Here is a 21,561-nt window from a genome sequence, read left to right on the forward strand (position 1 = left end):
ATGCTTTGGCATATGGGGACTTGTAAATAGTCCCCCGGCTGAAGGGCAGTGACGACAGAGCAAAGCGATTCCAACCCGAATCTTGCACCTTCACGAAGCAATTGAGGGCCCTGAGGTCTGCAATTGAGGGCCCTGAGGTCCAGCATTGGGTGAACGCCCTCCTTCTTTGGTACTATGAACAGATTGGAGTAAAACCCCTGAAACCGATCCTATACTGGGACAGGAATAACTACCACGTGTTTCAGCAGGTCTTGAACTGCCCCAAATAGGGCTTCCCCACGAGTCGGCTGTAGCTGGCGGTTGGAGGGAAAAAAAATCTGTTTGGTGGGCAAGATGGTTGGGCATACCGTCAACACACTACTGTGTACAGGTTGCGAGTGATCGCCTCAGCCTTCTTGTCCGCAGGGTCTTTGAAGGCGGGAGCCCCCTCCACTGGTATGGTGGAGCTTGTTTAATCTGGACACAGGAGGGTCCACTAACGAGGGGTGAGGTCCATCTTTTCAAGAAACTCTCTTCAAGAGGGTTCTTGGACCGCATTTTCAGATACCTCAGGGCCAGGGTCATGAGCGCTAGCTGGACCCGGCAACGCATCTGAGTTGTCCCCAGCAGATGGCAGGGGGCGCTTTCTAGCTCCCATTCTCCCACGCGCTGCTTCCACCTGTGCTACAAAGGCATCTAGGATTGCCGCATAGCGTCCACCGATAAATCAGGTGCAGGGGCATCAATTGCCAGCTCAGGTGTCTCGGGGGGAAAAAGCGTCTGCTTCTGACACCATGCTGTCCACACACCTGACACAGGGACCCCCAAACAAGTAACCCACCACTCTTGGCTGCAGCAGACACGAGGGGTTCTCCCCCAGAGGACTCACCACTCAGGAACCGTAATAGATGGTTTAGCTAGCAGAGCTTCTGCCTGCAGAGTGTGTCTGTCGATCTGTGCTCTCCTAGCTGGGATCGAAGGCTGTTTGTGGGGCTGCGATTTTTGTCAGTCTTTCAGACTGCTCAGTCGCAGCGTGTATCTGTTCATATGCCATGTTTAAAATGGTCTGATCCATGGTACAATGGCCGCTGATCTGACACTAGAGGCCAACAGAGCAGAAAACCACGGTGCAGCAGAGTAATGCAGAAGTCAGTACACCTCAGCAGAAATCGCAAGAAAAATGTGGCTACAAGACGATGTCCGCCAGTGAGAAAAGAACAGCATGGACACCAACATGGGCAAGACACACAGGAAAGCAGAATCTCTTATGCGGCTTTATACATTGTGCAAGTAAAGAAATACAGCATGGATACAACAAACATGGCCGCAGACAGCATGGAGCAGGACACATAGGTAAACAGAATCTCTTAGCTTTTTACACTGATTTAGTGACTTATGGTTCCCCAAGTGAAGCTCCCCAGAGGAACCCCTGCCCAGCAGCTAGCTCAGAAAGCCAAGGAGGAGGGGGGGAGAGGAGGGGGGTAAGGCCCTTTTCTCACCTCTCCAAGTATGGCCCAGCTCTGTCTTCTTGATAAAGTAAGGTATCAGCTACTTACCCTTCCTGTGGGTTTATGCTGGAAGCATCCTGGACAGTGCATCTACGGCATGGTAAAGGAGGCCTTGGGCCTGAAGGGAGCCATGTTTTCTCCTAGACTAGGTAGAAAAAAAACTGCTTGGTGCAGGCTGAGAGGATATAGTCAGTGGGACTGCACCCTGGGCGGGGTGGTTCAGCTTTGAAGTCGTTAACACTTTCTGCCTAGTCACTCCTAAGATAGGCTATCTCCCACTATGTCAAGATTAAGGCTGTGTACATCCATGAACGAAAGAGAAAATACACCTATATACTTATATAAGCATTTACAATATAGCATTTTTATAGTCATATGTGCCCAACTTGTATTCAGATTCCTCCCTCCATTCCTACTTCTCCCATTTTCCCTCTGTTTTATTCGCATCTACATACAAGTAAGAGTCTGGGCTCCCCCAACCCGACGGGAGAGGTCCCACCTCTGTGCCCCCCCATCTTCCTCACCAAAACAAAAAAAAACACTGTTTTGTACAATTTTTATGCCTTCTTATTGTCTTTTTTTTTATTGTATTGAGTAATGTGAATATTATTAAAACCAATCCTACAGTGAAGCACTTAGATTGTGTTTATTTTTATACACGTGCCTCTCACCAAATCAGTTCCTGCCTTATCATTGCCGGATTGATCCATCATCTCTACCCCATGTGTGGTAACAAGCAATCTGACCATCTGTTTATTCAGTGGTCCATCCCATCTGGTAAGCGCATACATCATTGATGGTGGAGGATTTGTCACTTTGAACACCTATTATCAAGTTGAAGACTCTTCAATCTCACATGGTGCTTTCATCTCATACCGCTTTATTACGATTTTATTGAAAAGTGTGTGGCCTCATTTCCATTGCACTGCACCGTTTACATTTTTTCTATTTGCTTTTCAGGTGCTGTGATTAGCCTTTGGTGTACAGCTTGCATATCTTTTTGGTCATTTATATAGTGTGTGCACTGATTGTCTTTTTATTTATAAACCCTATGGTCAAGAATGAGAAGAGCTTGGTTTGTCAATAAGTGTTAATAGAAAATATGAATTGTGAAAGCTTCTACTTATCTGAATAAAAAACTGAAACCTGTGCTCTAGTTTCTATTGTTTAAGGCCTCATGTACACTGCTGCTGGTAAACGGACATTTAGGAGCTGCTGGGCATTTTGTTCAACTGCTCCAGAACTATACTCTAAGTTATCTAGGGGCAGATCCACAAAAAGTACGCCGGCGTATCTAGTGATACGCCGGCGTACTTTCAAAATTCCCGCGTCGTATCTTTGTTTTGAATCCTCAAAACAAGATACGACAGCATCTGGGTTAGATCCGACAGGCGTACGTCTGCCTTCGGATCTTTTTTTTTTTTTTTTAACAAAAAGGTTGTTTATTGATGTAAACAGACAGAGCAGGGGAGGAGTCTTGGAATGGCGCGGTCGGAGTGGAGGAGCAGCTAGACGGGAGCCCTTGCTCTCCAACCCTGCGCTGACTCACGGAGATGTGAGGCGAAGTGAAGGGCCTCTTCCTCCCCCCGCTTAACCCCCCCCCCCCCCGGCTTGGAGATGCTGTTCCCGTGCTGAAACCTCACCCTCCTCTTCCAGGTCAGGTCCGGCTGAGATCCCCATTACCTGCAGCGCGTGCGGCGCTCCCAGCGGAGCAGGCGTGCAGCGTAGCGAGGACGGCGCTTGGAGTACAGAGCGGGAGGGGCTGCAGTGAGGCGAGCTGGGGCTCGTGCCCCCCGTGATAGCAGACTAGTCTGTTGCTCTGTAGCCCCCCTCGTTCTGTGGAGAGCGGGGCAGCTGCGCTGTGTTACGCCAGACCGTGGCGCGAGGGTGCCAGCACCGTCCCCATATGGGGAGCGGAGGCTGATGAGAGGGAGATTCGGCACCTCACAGCCTTGCAGCCTAAGCAACATAGGCTAACTAAAAATGAGAAGATTTCTGTCTGTTATTGGCCCCACGAGTACTGCCAACAGGAGGGTAAGAGCAGAGAAGAATTGTAGCAGTTTTAATTGTGTCTATTGTGTCTCCTGAAAGCTAATAGAAAGGTGAGCACACTGCATTCAACAGAGTGGTGAGTAAAACGCTTTTTCAAGAACTAATGGAAAAATATCAATGGGACATTTGTAACAGAGGAGTTAACAACCCTTATGGGACTGAAATGAATATAAGTAATAAGTGACATAAGGGATATGTGCTTGTTAAGATTGCTCCCAGTGTGCTCTTAGTTTGCATAACTATATTGTTTTGATTATTGGCGGCCCCCTCTTTTGCCTTCGTTTTTTTTTCTATTAGGACAATTAATTAATTAAGACACAGTGAGATTTTTTTTTTTTTCTGTATATGGTGAACATGCGAGGAACCCGACGGGAATGTGAAGTTTTTCTTGGTTTAAATTATGCTTTGGTATAAAATAAAAGGGGTCAGCAGCTAATTCCCCCGAATATTTCCAACATAATGGTAAGGACAGAAATATTATAGCAACTTTAACCTGTGTCATAAGAAAACTGCAATAAAAGGAGAGCATCCTGAATAAAAGTGTCTAAAGAGTAAAAATAAAGAGAAACTGGACAGAAGTTATAAAGAGAGCTACAGACAGGCTGTACATAAACAGGCAGCAGTGAATATTTGCACACGGATGCTATGGGTAACTTTATCAGCTGAATCGCACATTGGAAGTGTATGAGTGCGGTAGTCAAGGTTTGGTGAGAACATGCCTGAAAGCCTGCCAGCGGGAAGAAAGGCCATACGGCTCACAGTCATACCCCCTTGTAGGAGACGCACCCAGGCTCTGGCAGTGAACAGTACTCAGATAAGGAGAATACTCTGATAAGTCTTGGTAAAAAGTTACAGCTCAACTAAACTGCAAAAGTGCATTGCCGGTAGGTGGCTCATCTGAGTTGCAGACCCGGCGGGACTTTTTTGGGTCATTATTCCCAGAATTTCCCCAGCAGGTCGGTAACTTCACACAAGGAAAGGCCACTTGGAGCTCTCTTTTGCTTGTCCTTTTCTCTCCCCCCTTGTTTCTTTTGGGTGTATGGAGGAGAGGAGAGAGGGAAGGAGGGAAAGGGGAAAAAAGAGAGAGAGAGAGAAAGGAAGTAAATAGAGACAGACAAGCCCCCGCAGGCTTAAAACGGAATTACTATAAAAAGTCTATACATTTTTGGTAATCACATCCTGGGCACGTTAAGAAGCACGGGAAAATAAGACTATTGTAAGACCAAGAGGGGCGAAAGATGACTACAAGGGGAAAGGGAACGAAAGGTGGGGCAACCCCAAAGGTCCCCAGGTTAAGCCAAAGCCCAGGCCCGATGTGTAAATTTGTGACACATGGGGCAAATGGAGATAGCCAGCCCGTTGAAAAACTACTAACTGGTAGAGGCGGCCAAGCAGAAAAAGATAAGAAGAAGGACAAGAAAAAGGGGGCTACTAATACACCGGCAGACTTAGAAACACTCTCAGAAACATTTGCAGAGACTAGAACTGACCAGGACGGAGAAATTGAACTAGATCAGGGCAATAAGGAAGAAACGCAGGACATGACACTTCTACCAACAAAAATGGAAATGGGAGGAATGTTCGCCGCCTTAGAAAGATCACTCAAATCGCAAATGGAAAGAATGGAGAGAAATATGGGGCACATATTGGAAAGAGTTGAAGAAGAGGAAAAAAAAGTCGATTATAATGTAACCTCAGTTAAAAAACTAGAAGAGGAAATAAAAGCACTAAAAATGAATCAACGAGAACAGGCGTACAAATTAGAAGATCAGGAAAATAGAGACAGAAGGAAGAATATTAGAATACGCGGAGTTCCAGAAACAACACAGGCTGAGGACTTGCCAGAAATAATAAGGAAAATTTGTAATCCAATATTAGAAAGAGAAACAACTGCCCCTTTAAGAATAGAACGAGCGCACAGGATAAGACGAGCCAGAGAAAGACCACAGGAATACCCAAGAGACATTATTGTTCGATTTGAAAGCTGGGAGGAGAAAAATCAACTTTGGAGAAATCTGAGAGGGAAGTCGCCATTAGAATACGATCAACATAATATTCAAATCTACCAAGATCTGTCCCAAGAGACGTTAAAAAGAAGAAGAAAAAAGGGGGGGCCACCCGAAGGTGTTTGGGACTTTAAATGAGAATACGTCTGTGATGTATCTCCATCCTTGTGTCTTGGACTTTATATGAGACTACATCCATACTATATCTCCATCCCGTATGCGGAAAATTGCAACAAAGGGAATTTGGGACTTTAAATGAAACAGTGGGCTGAATGGGGACAAAGTAATGAAACAAGCCATAGATGAAATGTTCATGTATTGAGAAAGTAGAATATTTGGTAGAAACAAATAACTTGTACAAAAGTACAGAACATACATTTCATACATAATACAATAATTGATATAAAAATACATTAAATAAATAACAGTCCATGACAACATATATAGCCACATAGAGGTTGGGCATAACCACGCAATAGGTGAAGTATAAAATGTAAATAGATCATAGAAGTACTGGTTGATCAGAATGGGTCCCATAAACGCGTATAGCTACATCTTTGTAAGCCCGACGCGGCGTTTCGTGTATATGAAAAACACTCATCAGGGGCGGATGTAGTGGGATATCTGGAATACAGACTTGATTAGTGATCAAGGTATTAAAATTGGATCCACCAAAAAAGAGGTAGTAAGTCAATTCTGGTTACTTACATAGTATGTCAAAGTGGTAATGTAAATACAGTTAAGACCAAACATATGCCTGTCCCGGGACAGAGGTGGCAGACCAGCAGGCAAACAGCAGAGCGCATAAAGCATCCCTCCCAGACAGCACAGCGACCATGGGTAAAGTAAAATTGTAGTGTATCCTTATAGTACAGGTAGGTATAAAAAGAAGAAGCTTAAAACCACTGTTGGGGATCCTGCAGGAAAACGATATTCAGTATAACTGGGGATTCCCAGCGTGCTTAATAGGGAGGAAAAACGGGAGTTCGGCAAGACTGAGGTTTATTGAGGAAATACCAGAATTTTGCAATGGTTTGGGCATCCCAATACCAAAAAATTATTGATGATCTGGGCCGCTCGAGAAATCTTTTTTTTTTTTTTTGAGGGGGGGGGGGGGGGGGGGTGGCGGGTGGGATACGGGGATGGGAGGGGTCAATACAGTAAGCAATCAGCGAGGGATAGGGGAGAGGGGGGACCCGGAGAGCACTCCTACACCAGTCCCCCAGTATTGGGGGATAAGAGACCGGGCTAAAATAGAACTCCACCTTAGCCAGAGGAGCAAAAGAGCGCCAATAGCGCCAAAGGGGGGAAAAAAGCTCTAATTAACCATAGGGTCAAGGATCGACCAGGAGAAAGAAGGGGAGGGGGAGGGGGGGAGAAAGCCCTACATGAAGACCAATGGGGCAAAGTACGATTCGAGGGGAGGGTGGGAGGGAGGAGAAGGGAGGAGGGGGAGGGGAAGATTAGGAGGGGGGGGGAAAGGGGACTTAGATCTGTGTGTCTTGCAACGGAAAAAAACATACTTATCAGAGAAAGATAAAAAAAAAAAGAGAAAGAAATGACAAATATAAATTTTATAACATACAATGTAAGAGGTCTCAGTTGCCCGGAAAAAAGGCATATGGTATTAAGAGAGGTTGAAAGGTACTCCGCTGAAATAGTTTTTCTGCAAGAGACACATATAACATTGGACTCTAATTTTAGACTGTATTCTCGGGCAGTCCCCACTTGGTACTACGGGGACTCTCCAAAGAAGAGATCTAAGGGGGTCGCTATAGGAATAGGGAAGAACATCACTTTTACAGTAGAAGATAGGAAAGTTGACCCAGATGGACGTTATTTGTTTCTGAGAGGGGTACTCCAAGGGAAAAAATATACGCTCGCAAACATATACTGCCCAAACAGACAACCTCATAAATATCTGAGGGGGCTCTTGAACGTCTTAATGGATTTCAAACAAGGTCAAGTAATTTTAGCAGGAGACCTCAATCTTTCAATGGACTATCACCTTGATAACATGTCCGGAGCACAGAGACGAAATATTAAACAGCTAAGAATATTAGGAAAAAAATGCATAGTCACTGTTTAATAGATCCTTGGAGGATTACATATCCAAACAAAAAGGACTATACATATTACTCTTCTGTGCACGGAACATATTCAAGATTGGATTATATAATGGTAGACCATGAGTCATTGGAAGACGTAGTTAAAACTTCAATAGGGGTAACCACAATCTCAGATCACGCTCCGGTAATAGTGAAAATAAGATTCAAAGAGATAGAGCAAAGAAAAGGAACGTGGAATTTAAACGAAGAACTCATAGAGGACACAGAAGTAAACAATACAGTAAAAATCGATTTGGAACAATATTTCACTCTTAATAATACACCTGAAGTAAGGGTGGCAACTGTTTGGGAGGCCCATAAGGCATACATCAGAGGGAAATTAATCTCAATTGGAGCAGGGAAAAAAAAAGACAAGAAAATTAAACATGAAAAAATTAACATCTGAATTATTTGAACTGGAACAAACGCATAAAGAGCGAGGAGAAAACGAGGTATATCAAGAAATAGTGATAAAGAGGGCCCAGCTCAGAGACTTGATGAAGGTAGAAACAAGGAACATATTCAAAAATGTCAGAAAATAGGTATAAATGGGGGAACAAACCAGGGAAATATCTAGCCAGAATATCAAGGGAAAAAAAAATAAAAAATTACATAGAAAAAATAAAAAACCAAGACGGCCTTATGAAACACAAGACATCTGAAAATGCGGAAGCTTTTCAGACTTATTATAGTACATTATATTCAATAAGAATCAACGAAACTCAAGTGCAACAAAATATTAGAAAAAGGAAAATCAAGGAATACTTAAAAGAAGTGAACTTACCTAAAATAACTCAAAATGATAGGGAATCCCTGGAGGCCTCTGTAACTCAGGAGGAGATTTAGAGAGCCCTCCAGGAAACACCGGGTGGTAAGAGTCCAGGCCCCGACGGCTTGCCGATTAAATACTATAAAAAATTTAGAGAACTTTTGGTCCCAGAGATGTGTAATTACTTCAATAAAATAGGAGAGGAAGAGGAAATAAGAAAAGAATCGCTGCTTGCAAGTATTTCTATAATCCCTAAAACAGGAAAAGATGGAACTTTGTGTTCTAACTACCGACCAATAGCATTGTTAAATGCAGACCTGAAGGTTTATGCGAAAATACTAGCAACTAGGATACAAAGTTTAATGCCGGAATTAATAAATACAGATCAGGCAGGCTTTGTAACAGGCAGAGAAGGGAGAGATAATAGCATAAGGACCCTGCTGTTACTACAACAAGATCCAAAAAAAAAACCCCCAGTCGTACTCATGTCTTTAGATGCTGAAAAAGCATTTGACAGAGTCGACTGGGGGTTTATGATGGAAACTTTACAAAATATAGGTCTGGGACCAAGGTTTTTGAAATGGGTAAAAAACCTATATAGCCACCCGACGGCAAGGGTGAAGGTCAATGGGAGTATGTCGTCTGCGTTCGAAATGAAAAACGGAACCAGACAGGGGTGCCCGCTCTCACCCCTCCTATATGTAATAGCACTGGAACCGCTGTTAGCAAAAATCCGGGAAAACCCGGACATAGGGCGGGTGAGAGTGGGAGACGATGAACACAAGGTGGTGGCGTACGCAGACGACATACTCCTATATCTGACTAAACCTAGAGTTTCCCTCCCTAACATCATAAAGGAAATAAAAAGATACGGTGAACTTTCCAACTTTAAAATAAACCCGATAAAAACAGTAATCCTAAATGTGGGGATAGAAAAAAAAGAAGCAGAAGAGCTTCAGAAGGATTTCCCATTTACATGGGAAAAGGAAGCTATAACATATTTAGGAATAAAGATCACACCAACAGTTGAAAAACTTTACTTAGCCAACTTTGTCCCCTTAATTAATGACATTAACCAAGACTTGAAAAATCTCGCAAGAAAACACATCTCCTGGATAGGTAAGATTAATGCGTTTAAAATGATGATACTACCGAAGATAACATATAAACTTCAAATGCTCCCAATAAAGATACCGCAAAGCTTCTTTAAGGTAATTAAAACAATAATCTTGAAATATATATGGGCAGGTAAAAAGGCCAGAATAAGCTATACACAGCTGAGCTTGAAAAAAAAAGGAGGCGGGTTGGGGCTCCCCGACATAAATAGATATTATTTTGCCGTTAATTTAGCCAGGTTAGTAGAATGGACAAACACACATACCAAAAAAAAATGGGCACGTATGGAAGACAAAATAAGTAATGCACAATTAAACAGAAACATTTGGATACCACCAAAGACGAAGAAATTGGGCACAAACACACATAGTATAACAAAGAATGTTTTTAAAATATGGGACACTGTATTTAGACGGGAAAAATGGGAGTATAACTCTCCATTAATCCCATTAGCAGGCACAAATTTCTTCCCACCAGGCAATGGAACACGTTTCGGAAAGCAATTGGGTGAGAAAAAATTAAAAGATATTGTCACACGGGGAAAAATAAAAGCAAGACAGGATATAATAGTGGGAGAAGGGGATCAACGGATGAGTGAATGGGAGTATTTACAGTTAAATCACTTTGTGAGCACACTACCACAACCGATTCGGGAAGATAAAACATTAAACCCAATAGAAAAAATATGCAATACAGATGGGCCACTGACACATGATATATCAAAAGCATATGGAATATTAACGGAGCTCGAGACCCAGGAAACACTGCCCTGTCTAGAAAAATGGGAAAGCGATTTGGGTAAAAGGATTTACAAATCACAAATGATAGGTGCAGTTTATAATTATGCCTCAGATATAACTTCCATAGAAGCAAATTATAAGTGTATGGTTCGATGGCACCTGACCCCATCAAGAATGAATAAAATTCATCCAAAAAACTCAGAGCTCTGTTGGAGGAATTGTAAGCAAAAAGGAACAACTATGCATATATGGTGGGACTGCCCGAGAATACAGGAATATTGGAAAGAAGTCCTGGAATATATCGAAGAAATAACAGGGGAGAGGATCCCTTGTAGCCCGCTGACCTGTCTGTTTCATGGAACTAAAAAAACAAAAAAACAATACGCAATAACTTTGGTTCCAGTGCTGCTAAATGCAGCAAAGGCCCTGATCCCAAAAAACTGGCTACATCCAAAAAGGCCATCAATTAAAGAATTAATAGAAAGGGTGGAATACATAGAAGAGATGGAGTACCTCGCCTGTGGAGAGACAGGAGGAGTGGATAGATATAAAGAGGTGTGGGAAAAATGGAAAGTTTTTAAATTTTCGGAAAAATTCGTTCAAGGAATGACAGAAGTGGATAGGTGAGAAAACAAAAAGAAGATTGCAAGGCACACAGATCCGGGGCGGGGGGTGGGGGAAAAAGGGGGAAGGAAGAAAGAAGGGAAAAAAATAAAAATAAAAAATAAAAAAAAGGGGCCAGTCAAGTCAGCGTATTAAGTAAGTAGTTAGACTTGTTAAACGGAAAAAGTATAACTAAAGGTTCAAAAATGACAAATTTGCAACTGTTAAAAAAAAAAAAAAAAAAAAAAAAAACCCACGCATGATGCGAAGCCACTAGAGAGACGTTATGGGCGGTCTAACCGTGAGCAAGTCTCGCTGTCAAGTGTGAGCAGAGTCTGAAGTGGAAACTAAAAAAAAAAAAAAAAAAAATAGAAAAAAAAAAGTAAACAGACAGAGCAATTGAACAGTTACCATATAAGGTGAACGTCCATGCATGGGTGTATTCCCCCGTACTACATTCAGTAATAGAAATCACAAAATAAAAAAAAAGGAAAACCCAAATAGTAAAAGGGAAACACAAAATATCAGGTCACAGAATGGATATGCAGTGCATGGCCTAAAAGACCTCAAACATTCCAGTGACTGTAGAACCCCAGTGTTCCCTGCCATCCCCCCCACACAGATACACACATGTCGGGAACTATAGCTGCGTGACAGAGTTCCCACTTTAGAGGGGTCCAGTTTCCCTCTCCAGGGCAAAAGGTAAGACCTCCACCACTGTACCACGGAGTATGCATCTAGGAAAGTAGGAAATGGGTGGAGGCAGGGGGGGGGGGGGGGGGGAGAGCCCCATGTCACCAGACCCCAAGAGATTCGTGATTCAGGTTACTACCACAGTGAGGCCCCACTTGGCTCCCCTTACATCCAGCCCAGGGTTCGCAAAGAGCACCCAGGCCATCTCGAGATACCACCCATTAATCCAGCTCCAGCCTTTCAGCTTTTACCCAGGCCGCCCAGATTTTATCAAACTTCCCGGGACAGTTGCGACCCAAATATGTGAGTTTATATAGGGGGAGAGCCACATTGATCAACGCTCGCCATTGCTGCACCGAGGGGGGAGGGCCTCCTTCCATTTTAGCAGGATTGCTTTCCTGGCATAGAAAGCTGCGAAAAAGATAAACAGTTTCTTAGCTTGGGTACCGGGTAGTGTGTCGACTATACCCAAGAGCAGCGGCAAGGGGTCACAGGGTACACTTATCTTACTCACGGATTGAATCACCTTTACTACCCCCTGCCAGTAGGTTTGCAACGCAGGACAAGGCCAGACCACATGAAAAAACGAGCCCTCCTTTGCGCCACATCTTGGGCAGGCAGGACTCCGCTGCGGGTATATTTTTGCCAGGCGCTGGGGGGAGAAATAGGCCCTGTGCAAGAATTTGAGTTGGATACATCTATCCCTGGCCGAGACTACCAGGGTAAGATATTGTTGTATCCCTTCTTCCCAGTCGTCATCAGCCAGCACCGGGATATCCGCCTGCCAGATTGAGTACAGCTGGGAGACCTTAGAGGTGTCCAGGCCTATCAATAGTGAGTATAGGGCGGACAAGGGCTTAGTCTCATCCGCCTCACTCAACAAGCGTTCCACCTCCGTAGTCTCCAGCACCACCAGTCCAGGGAATTGTGATCCAAAGGCATGACGCAGCTGAAGAAACCGAAACAACATCTGGTTCGTCAGTCCCTTCCTCTGCTTCAACTCATCAAAAGGTGAGTAATCTGCCCTACGGAGCTATGTCCGCCAGCGTCTTAACCTCAAATCATGCCCACAGAGCCGGGTCAGGTATGGACTGAAAGTGCGAGAGACGCGGGTTCCCCCATAGCGGAGTACGCGGGGACCAACGGCCAGGGCCCTGAACCTTGGTCCTAACAACCTCCCACACCCTCAGGGTAGTCTTCATAGAAGGGGTAACCGAGGGGCTAGATCTAGGCCTCCTGTGAATAAGGTTGCGGAGTTCGGAGTTAGATCCCAGAAGCGCAGTCTCCAGAGTAGCCGCCGGGTTGGCCGGCTCCTCCGAAAGCCACCACCTGAGCGTAACAAGGACTGCAGCCCAGTAGTACTTCCGGAAGCATGGCTAGGCCAGACCGCCCAGCGTGACTGGTAGCTGCGGGGTAGACCTGGCTATTGTAGGGGTACCTCCGTTCCAGATGAAGGACGTGATTAAGGAGTCCAGTTTCCTAAAAAAGGTATTGGGAATGGGGACGGGGGTCTGTCTAAAAATAGAGAAACTTTGGCAGAACGGTCATCTTGACTAGATTGACCCTCCCAACCGGGGTAAGGGGTAGTGTCTTCCAAGCAGCGCACCTCTGAGTCAGGAGGGACAAGACCGGGGTCAAGTTAAGGGGGATGAACTGTTTAAGGTCCCTATGAATCTCCACTCCCAGATACCTGAACTGTGTTACCTTTCGCAAAGGGATACCCGCTGGAACTACCGCCCCCGATGCCTGCAGGGCGAAAACAACCGACTTCCCCCAATTGATTCGAACGCCTGAGAATCTGCCAAATGTGTCAATAAGCGCCAGGGCAGCTCCAAGAGAATGAGATGCATCCCGCATGTAGAACAGCGTGTCGTCCGCGTATAGGGAATTTTTTTCTTCGATCGAGCCTATAGGGATACCGCGCACCGCCTGGGAGGAGCGAAGGAGGATTGCCATAGGCTCAATAGCCAGAGCAAAAAGGCCGGGAGACAGCGGGCACCCCTGCCTCGTGCCCCTATGTAGGCGAAAAGGTTGGGAGAGAGTCGACCCCGGTACGGACCCGAGCAGTGGGCGCCCTGTAGAGAGCCTGCACCCACGATATAAACCTGGGACCGAAGCCGAACCGACGCAGGACCTCCCGCAAGTATGACCACTCGACAGAGTCAAAAGCTTTTTCCACGTCCAGGGAGGCCCACCAGGGACTCGGCCAGGACCCCCTGAGCCCCCAGCACCGTGTACAGTCTACAGAGGTTTATATCTGTTCCCTTCCCGGGCATGAAGCCGGTCTGGTCCTCATGCACCAACGATAGAATGACCGAGTTTAGACGCCGGGCCAGAACTTTAGTAAGGATTTTAGCATCCGCGTTTAAAAGAGAAATAGGCCTGTAGGAGGCACACAACTCGGGATCTTTGCCTGGCTTGGAGATCACTACAATGATGGCCTCCGCCATAGAGGGAGGGAGGCCGCCATCCTTGAGAGATGCGACTACCATAGCGTGAAGCCTGGGGGACAATAGTTCCCCATGTTCCTTATAAAATTCCGGGGGAAGGCCGTCCACCCCCGGGGTTTTCCCCGCCTGCAATTCCCCCAAGGCCTGCTGCACCTCCTCAAGGGTTATACCACTCACTGTCTAGGTAGGTACGGGCCTCATCCGAAAGGCTCGGAAAGGTCAGCTGCCCCAAAAAGGAGTCCAGCTCCGCTCCCGTGTAGTCAACCCTGGATGAATACAACGTCCCATAATAGGAGGCAAAGCATGCATTGATAGCCCCCGGGTCCACCTCAACCAGCCCGTTTGCGTTTTTAATCCTAGCAATAGTAGTGACGGGCTTTTGCTCCCTAGCCAGCCAGGCCAAGAGGCGCCCCGTCTTCTCCCCCTGCTCAAATATGCGCTGTGCCTGGGCCAACTGTCTCTTTCCCGCTTTGGCCACCCGGAGAAGCATAGCCTCCCGGTAGGCCGCCTGCATGTCTGCATATGTAACAGGGTTCTGGGTAGCAATATATTGATTTTCTAACTCTTGGGCTTTAGCCTCAGCCTCCTCCAGACAAATAGTGGCAGCCCCACGCTCCCGAGAGATGATAGCTTGATAGCATCCCCGTATAAACGCCTTAAAAGCATCCCACCTATTGCCCACCCCCGTGGAGTCCTCATTGTCCCTCCAAAACCCAGAAATGTGTCCGGGGATCTCCGCCACCACCCTCTCATTCGAGATCCAGTAGAGAGAAAGTCGCCACAGTCTCTCCGATGGGGGCGTTTGGGTCTGTAATCCAAGAAGCACGGGGGCGTGATCTGAGATTCCCCTGGGGAGGATCTGGACCTTACTGACCCTCAAGAGCATTCCATCACTGACATACACTAAATCTATCCTGGACATAGCTCTATAGGAGGTGGAGTGACATGTATATGCTTTGTCGTCTGGGTATTTCCAGCGCCACACATCCGTAAGGCCATAGAGTGAAGCCCATCGCTGCAGGGGAGTCAGTGGTAGCGTCAGATGACAGCCTATCCAGGGATGGGTTTGGGACCGTGTTAAAGTCCCCCGCAATGACAATATTGTCAGTGGGATAAGTGGCCAATATAGGGATCAGGGATTTCAGGAAAGATACCGTTGCCGGTGGCGGTATATACAAGCCCAGAATTAGCATTTCAACCGTGTCCACCACAGCATGAAGGAGCACATATTTGCCCTCAGGGTCCAACTTAACATCCAGAAGGGAGTAGGATAAGGACTTGTGTATCAGTATACTAACCCCCCCTGGCATAATTGGGGTATGTAGCATGGTAAGAGTGACCTATCCACTGCTTTCTTAAGCCCAGAATCCTACGCCCCGTCAAGTGAGTCTCCTGCAAGAGGCATATATGGGGGGCGTATTTCTTAAGGTAGGCCATGACCAACGACCTCTTAATCTTATCATTGAGCCCGCGGACATTCCACGAGATTAACCAAATGGGAGCCATTGAAATCCTAGCGTCTCAGGGCAGTTGAAATAATGACACCCCACCGACCACACAAACATTCACCTCAAAAGCATTGGGCACCCAGCTTAAGCGCCCCAAACAGGCCGAGCTAGGTGTCCAAGGCAGCATACTGCATGCATTAGTCTGGCAAATTTATCGGCAACTCATAAGAACATCAAACAAAAATGAAAAAAACCTGAAAACAAAACAGAACCTCCCCACCCCGCACGTCGGAAAAAGGACCGGAGTGCATATTCCCCGAACCAACCCCATCAAACCGTAGGAAGGTCTCCTATGGGAGCAACTGGCAAGGCGACCAGACCAGAGGCACCAGAAGAGCAAACACCCGGCTCAGCAGTACCCTCAGGAGAGGTCCCCACCCCCCAAACCCATACAAATCACCGGGTAACATTGGATCCACCCACAGCATATTGACTCGGACATGATCAGCTTAAAACGAAATAAAATATAAAACTTAAAACACAGAACAGTTCACCTAGGTCTTGCTAGGGGCACACACTTAAACATTGTAACGTTGCAGGCCCAGACCCGGTCATCAGCAGCTCCAGGAGCCGGGTCAGACCTGGATGTTCCCCCTCAGGGCCCCCCATGTATCAACCCGCACCCGATCCCGAGCCATCCCCATGTCCCCCCTTCTCAGGTGTACCCTCAGCAAACCCGAAGTCCAGCTGGTAAGCAACAGAAAGTGCCAGACGGTGTCCATGAGTAGCACCCGTGTCGTGTCATGAAGAGGGTCAAGCAGAAAAACCGGGGGGGGGTGGAGAAATGGCGGGGGGGCAGGGGGCCAAATACTCCACAAACAGAGGCACAGTCCTGCCCTCCCTTCCATGTGGCTCTTAACAAAGGGAGCAACATTCAGGTGCAGCCACTCAACAAAGGTATACAGGGAGCGGGGGGCCAAAACTGTAAGCAATATAGCTACCGATGCCGGGGCAGAGTGTCCAGTGTGAGGCGTCTTCCGGCAAAGTGAAATAGCGGGTAGATTTGCCATCGATGACCCTCAGTCGTGCCGGGAACAGCATGCTGTATTTCAGGCCCTTGGCACGAAGCAATCCCTTGACATGATCGAATGTCCTACGGAGCCTTTGGGTGTCCAGAGAGTAGTCTGGGAACATCATAAGCCGCGTGTTGTGAAAGCGGAGCTCCCCCACTCTTCTGGCCTCCCTCAGAGCCAGATCCCTGTCACGGAAGTTGAGCAAGCGAAAGATAAAAGTGCGCGGGGGGGCCCCAGGTATGGCCTGGCCCGGCGGCATCCTATGGGCCCTCTCTACCACAAAGTGCTGGGGGAAAAGGGCCTGCGGCAGAAGGTTCCGGAGTAGAGTTTCTGTAAACTCCGTCGGGTCTTGGCCCTCAGCCCCCTCCGGAAGACCGACCACCCTAAGGTTATTCCTCCTGCTGCGGTTCTCACTATCTTCAGCCCGCGACTCCAGGGCCTTCACTCTCACCTGCAGGGTGTGTATGGAGGCCCGCTGGTCCCGGATGGAGTCCTCCGAGTCTCCAACCTGCCGCTCTGCCTCCCCCAGCCGCTCCCGTATGCCATCAAGGTCCCTCTGAAGGAACCCGAGGTCCAGCTGTATGGTGTCGATCTTACCCGTGAGGGTGGTCTGGCATCCCTGAATCGCCAGCATGAGAGCCTGGAAGCGGTCCTTCTCCGATGCATTCGCCAGGGGTGGCGGCATCTGGGACGCCATGTGCGCGCGACCTACAGGAGTCAGCGGCGGCCTCGGCAGGGGACTCGATTTATTCGTGGAACCTCCTTTCCGTCCAGGGCCGGTCTTGCCCTTACGCATACCCGAGAGCCCCCGGCGTCTGTCAGGGTTAAAATCAGTGGTGGATTCCGCGGATTAGTGGGGAAATAGGTCCCGGAGAGTGGAGCTCCTCTAGCGCACGTCTGCTCAGGTCGCCATCTTGGCCACGCCCCTACGCCTTCGGATCTTAGATGCAATTCTTCGGCGTCCGCTGGGTGGCGTTCCCGTCGTAATCCGCGTCAAGTATGCAAATTAGCCATTTCCGACGATCCACGAACGTATGAGCGGCCGTCGCATTATTTTACGTCGTTTCCGTTCGGCTTATAGTTAAAGTTGCTATCTGGTGGCGTACGCAATGTTAAGTATGGCCGTCGTTCCCGCGTTAAATTTTTTAAATGTTATTTTGTTGGCGTAAGTCGTCCGTAAATGGGGCTGGACGCCATTTACGTTCACGTCAAAACCAATGACGTCCATGCGACGTCATTTGGAGCAATGCACCCTGGGAGTTTTGATGGACGGAGCATGCACAGTTCGTTCGGCGCGGGGACGCGCTTCATTTAAATGAAACACGCCCCCTACTCGCCGTGAGATATACACTACGCCGCCGTAACTTACGGCGCAAATTCTTTCTGGATTCAAAGATTTGCAAAGTAAGTTACAGCGGCGTAGTGTATCTCACAAACGCTGCGCCGATGCAAATGTATGTGGCTCTGCCCCCTTATCCGTACATTTACACTGGTTCGTTTATAGGCAGCAGTGTTTAGAGGCTTTTTCTTGAACACAAAAAAAATGCGTTCAGATGCTGTTTAGAGGCAGTTGAAGCAACATTTGGCAAATCGCATTTAGCAGTGTTTCATTTATAGACGTTTTTCATTTTAACAAAAATGCTTCTAGACGCAAACGCTGCTAAACAGACATTTTTAAACACTGGTTTCTAGCTGTCAAGTTAACTCGTTCAGGAGAGGTTGAACATCATTCCGTGTACATGAAGCCTTATGGGAAATTTTGTTTTTTATTCATCAACATGTCACAAATTGGGACATTCAAAATTGCATCCACCAGAAAAATTTACAAGTTTGCATATGCTGAAATCAATTCTGATCTACAAAAATTTAATTTTAAACAAACAAAAAGCTTACCTCTACAAGTTGTTCAGATATTATGCTTTTAATCTTTCCACGTCTCCATTTTTTTTCACTTGACATCTGGACGACAACATACATGTCAACCTGCCAGTTAGTGCTTTCCGGTTTTGAGTTCTCATACATCCTAAACATGGATGATTCCAAGCTACAATTGAACAGTTAAAGATTAAAAAAATGGCCTTAAGAACATGTAATATAGCATAATCAGTAACTGGATAAGCTTTACATTTCTCAGCTTTTCTACAACCCCAATTCAAAAAAAGTTGAGCTACTGTGTAAAAACTACATAAATACAGAATGAAAAAATATGCAAATCTCAAACACAAAATGAATTCACAAGAGAAAATAGAAAAAACATATCAAATGTTTAACCACTTCTATACAGGACCCAAGTCTGGCATTCTTTTCCTACATGTAAAAATCATGTTTTTGCTAGAAAATTACTCAGAAAACCCTAACATTATAACAGGATTTTTTTTATCATACTTACCTGTAAAAGTACATCATGCGAATAGGTCGAAAAGCCAGGAGATACACGTCCGGCATGCCCCACCTCCGGCAAAGTAGTTGAAAAACCTCCGGATGCAACGACCATTCCCCTTGATCTAGCATTTGGCGACTTAGGTAGTCCGCTTGCCAGTTTTCTACACCCGTAATATAAATGTTTGACAGAGCCGGCACGCTCTTTTCCGCCCACCTTAGGATGCAATCAACCTCCGACGCCGCAGCTGAGCTCCGTGTTCCCCCCTGATGGTTGACATAAGCCACTGCCATGGCGTTGTTCGACTGGATCCTGCTTGGACGTCCTTGTAGTCTCTGCGACCACGAGGAGAGACACAGTCTGATCGCTCGAAGTTCTAGTGCATTGATCGGCAGGCAGGATCCGTCCAGAATCCAGCGACCCTGGGCCGACTGGACCCCCCTAGACTCCCCCCCCCCCCCAATCTGTGAGGCTGGCGCCCGTCGTGACCATAGTCCAATGGAAGGGAAGGAACGACTTTCCGGACTTAAGAGCCTAGGATCTCAGCCACAAACTCAGGGAAGCCCTAACCGGGTGACTTATCTGAACCTGACGATCCAGAGACAATGGAGATCTGTTCCATTTGGACAGGATCTCCTGCAAAAAGCAAGTTTGGAATTGGGCATACGGTACTGCCTCGAAGGAGGCTACCATAAGGCCCAGAACTTGCATGCAAAAACGGAGAGACGACCATTTGAAGGATGCCGACAATTTCACCGCTGACTGGAGTGTCTGCAACTTCTCCAAAGGAAGGAATAGAGGGTTGTACCAGATGAGCATAGGGTGATTGCTGCTAGTGCCGTCTAACCCATAAATGGTCACCAGGAAGGAGGATGTTGATTTGGACTTTTCTATGTACTGATAACACAACAAGAGAGTATAATGTAAAAGAAAATGTATTACATATAAAACACTATACAGTTAAAAACACTTGAGCCAAACCCCACAATGTGAAACAGCATTGGTTGATAATGAAAACTACATCACGTGTCTGTTGGAGTGGAGAAAGGCGGAGACCCCGACCGGTTTCACGGTTAGTACCGCTTCGTCAGGAGGGTCTGTATGATACATTACAAATAAACTAGCAATGACATAAAGATAATACATATAAAAATACAAAGTTGTAGAATCATGAATACAGTCAATGTCAAGCACATGTTGATCTGCTCACCGGATTGAGCTCATGGACTAGGCAACGGCTCAAATAGTACCCCCGTGGCGAACGAGGGGGATATGTGGTACTCTCTGGTAAGGATAATGGCATAGTATTAGACTATAATAGAGTATATATATGGTTATTGGGAAACACCACATGAAGGAATGGGAGGGAAGGGGGAGGGAGGATCAGTGAGGGTGGAAAGCGGAAGGGGGAGACGGATGGGGGTGGAGAGGAGGGGGAGGAGGGGAAGGGGGGAAAGGAGGGAATAGGAAGGAAGGGGAAAAGGGGACCCATATAAATAATGTGTGTAGACATAACCACTACCATAGACGCATGGGTAATGTGTCTTACCACAGGTTAGAAGAGGCTGTGGTTACTGGGGCGGCAATGTAAGGAAGGTATAAAATTCCAAGGTACAGCCAATGAAAAGAGGCTGGCAACAGCACCAATATAGGGGACCAAGGCTAAGGGACCACAAAAAGAGAAACAGAGCAGTACTAGAGAACACACACATGTGGTAATCAGATTGTGGAGGATAGTCCACAGAAAAACAAGAAAAATAGCGCTTAACTAGATGTAGGTGCAGTGAAATGGTGCCCCAGGGAGAGATAACTCACAAAAGCGGCTCACATCAGGAGCGTGAACAGAAGAAAGAGTCACCGCTCCAGGTGGGTCTACTATATGGTCACACGTGTAGAACAGGATACCAAGGGTGCTGGCAGTGCACTAACTAGGCAAGCATGAAAAGTAGATGAAAGATGGATAGCCGCACTCCAAAAAACCGTCCAGGTTTTCTTTTATTCAAATAAACAGCAAATACATCACCAAATCATAAAAACAGGAACAGGGGAACAGCCAACGTTTCGCACAAGATTCGTGCTTATTCATGGAGCGTGAACAGGAGAGAACTTCCTGGCCATTCAATGAATTTATCCTTAAGCTATTGCATTTTATTCTAACCAAGAATTACTTTACTTTCAACGGCCAACTTTTTTTACAGACCCAAGGGGTCGCAATGGGGACTTCCTGTGCCCCGATGTATGCTGACCTTTATTTGGGCAGTTGGGAACGACTCCTAAATGCAGATGACAAATATGCAGAATTCCTGGAGAACACATTGGTCTGGTATAGATATACTGATGACCTATTTCTGGTCTGGACTGGGACCAGTGAACAACTACTATTATTTGTCAAATTGCTTAATGGGAATGACCTTAACCTCAGGTTTAAGGTTCAGTTTGATGTCCAGATCCCTTTTTTGGATCTGGTCATCATCAAACAAATGGACAGTACACCGAGTACCAACCTATACCGTAAGTTGACGGCTGGAAACACCCTACTCTATGCTACTAGTGCCCACCCTAAACCATTGATACAGAGCATCCCATTTGCACAATACCTGCACCTTCGCAGGAATTGCACATTACATAGGGACTAA

General features: G+C 46.4%; 1 protein-coding gene across 1 annotated transcript in view; it reads right to left on the reverse strand.

Moving 5' to 3' along the window:
- The window catches only part of RNF17 (ring finger protein 17), a 720,374-nt gene that overhangs the window by 265,076 nt on the left and 433,737 nt on the right, over nt 1-21,561 (reverse strand). Inside the window, exon 23 of the mRNA XM_040339329.1 lies at nt 18,439-18,589. Within this exon, the coding sequence (XP_040195263.1) occupies nt 18,439-18,589 (151 nt within the window). The remainder of the gene's footprint in view (nt 1-18,438; nt 18,590-21,561) is intronic.

Source organism: Rana temporaria, chromosome 2 (assembly GCF_905171775.1).
Source record: "Rana temporaria chromosome 2, aRanTem1.1, whole genome shotgun sequence".
Taxonomy (NCBI): Eukaryota; Metazoa; Chordata; class Amphibia; order Anura; family Ranidae; genus Rana; species Rana temporaria.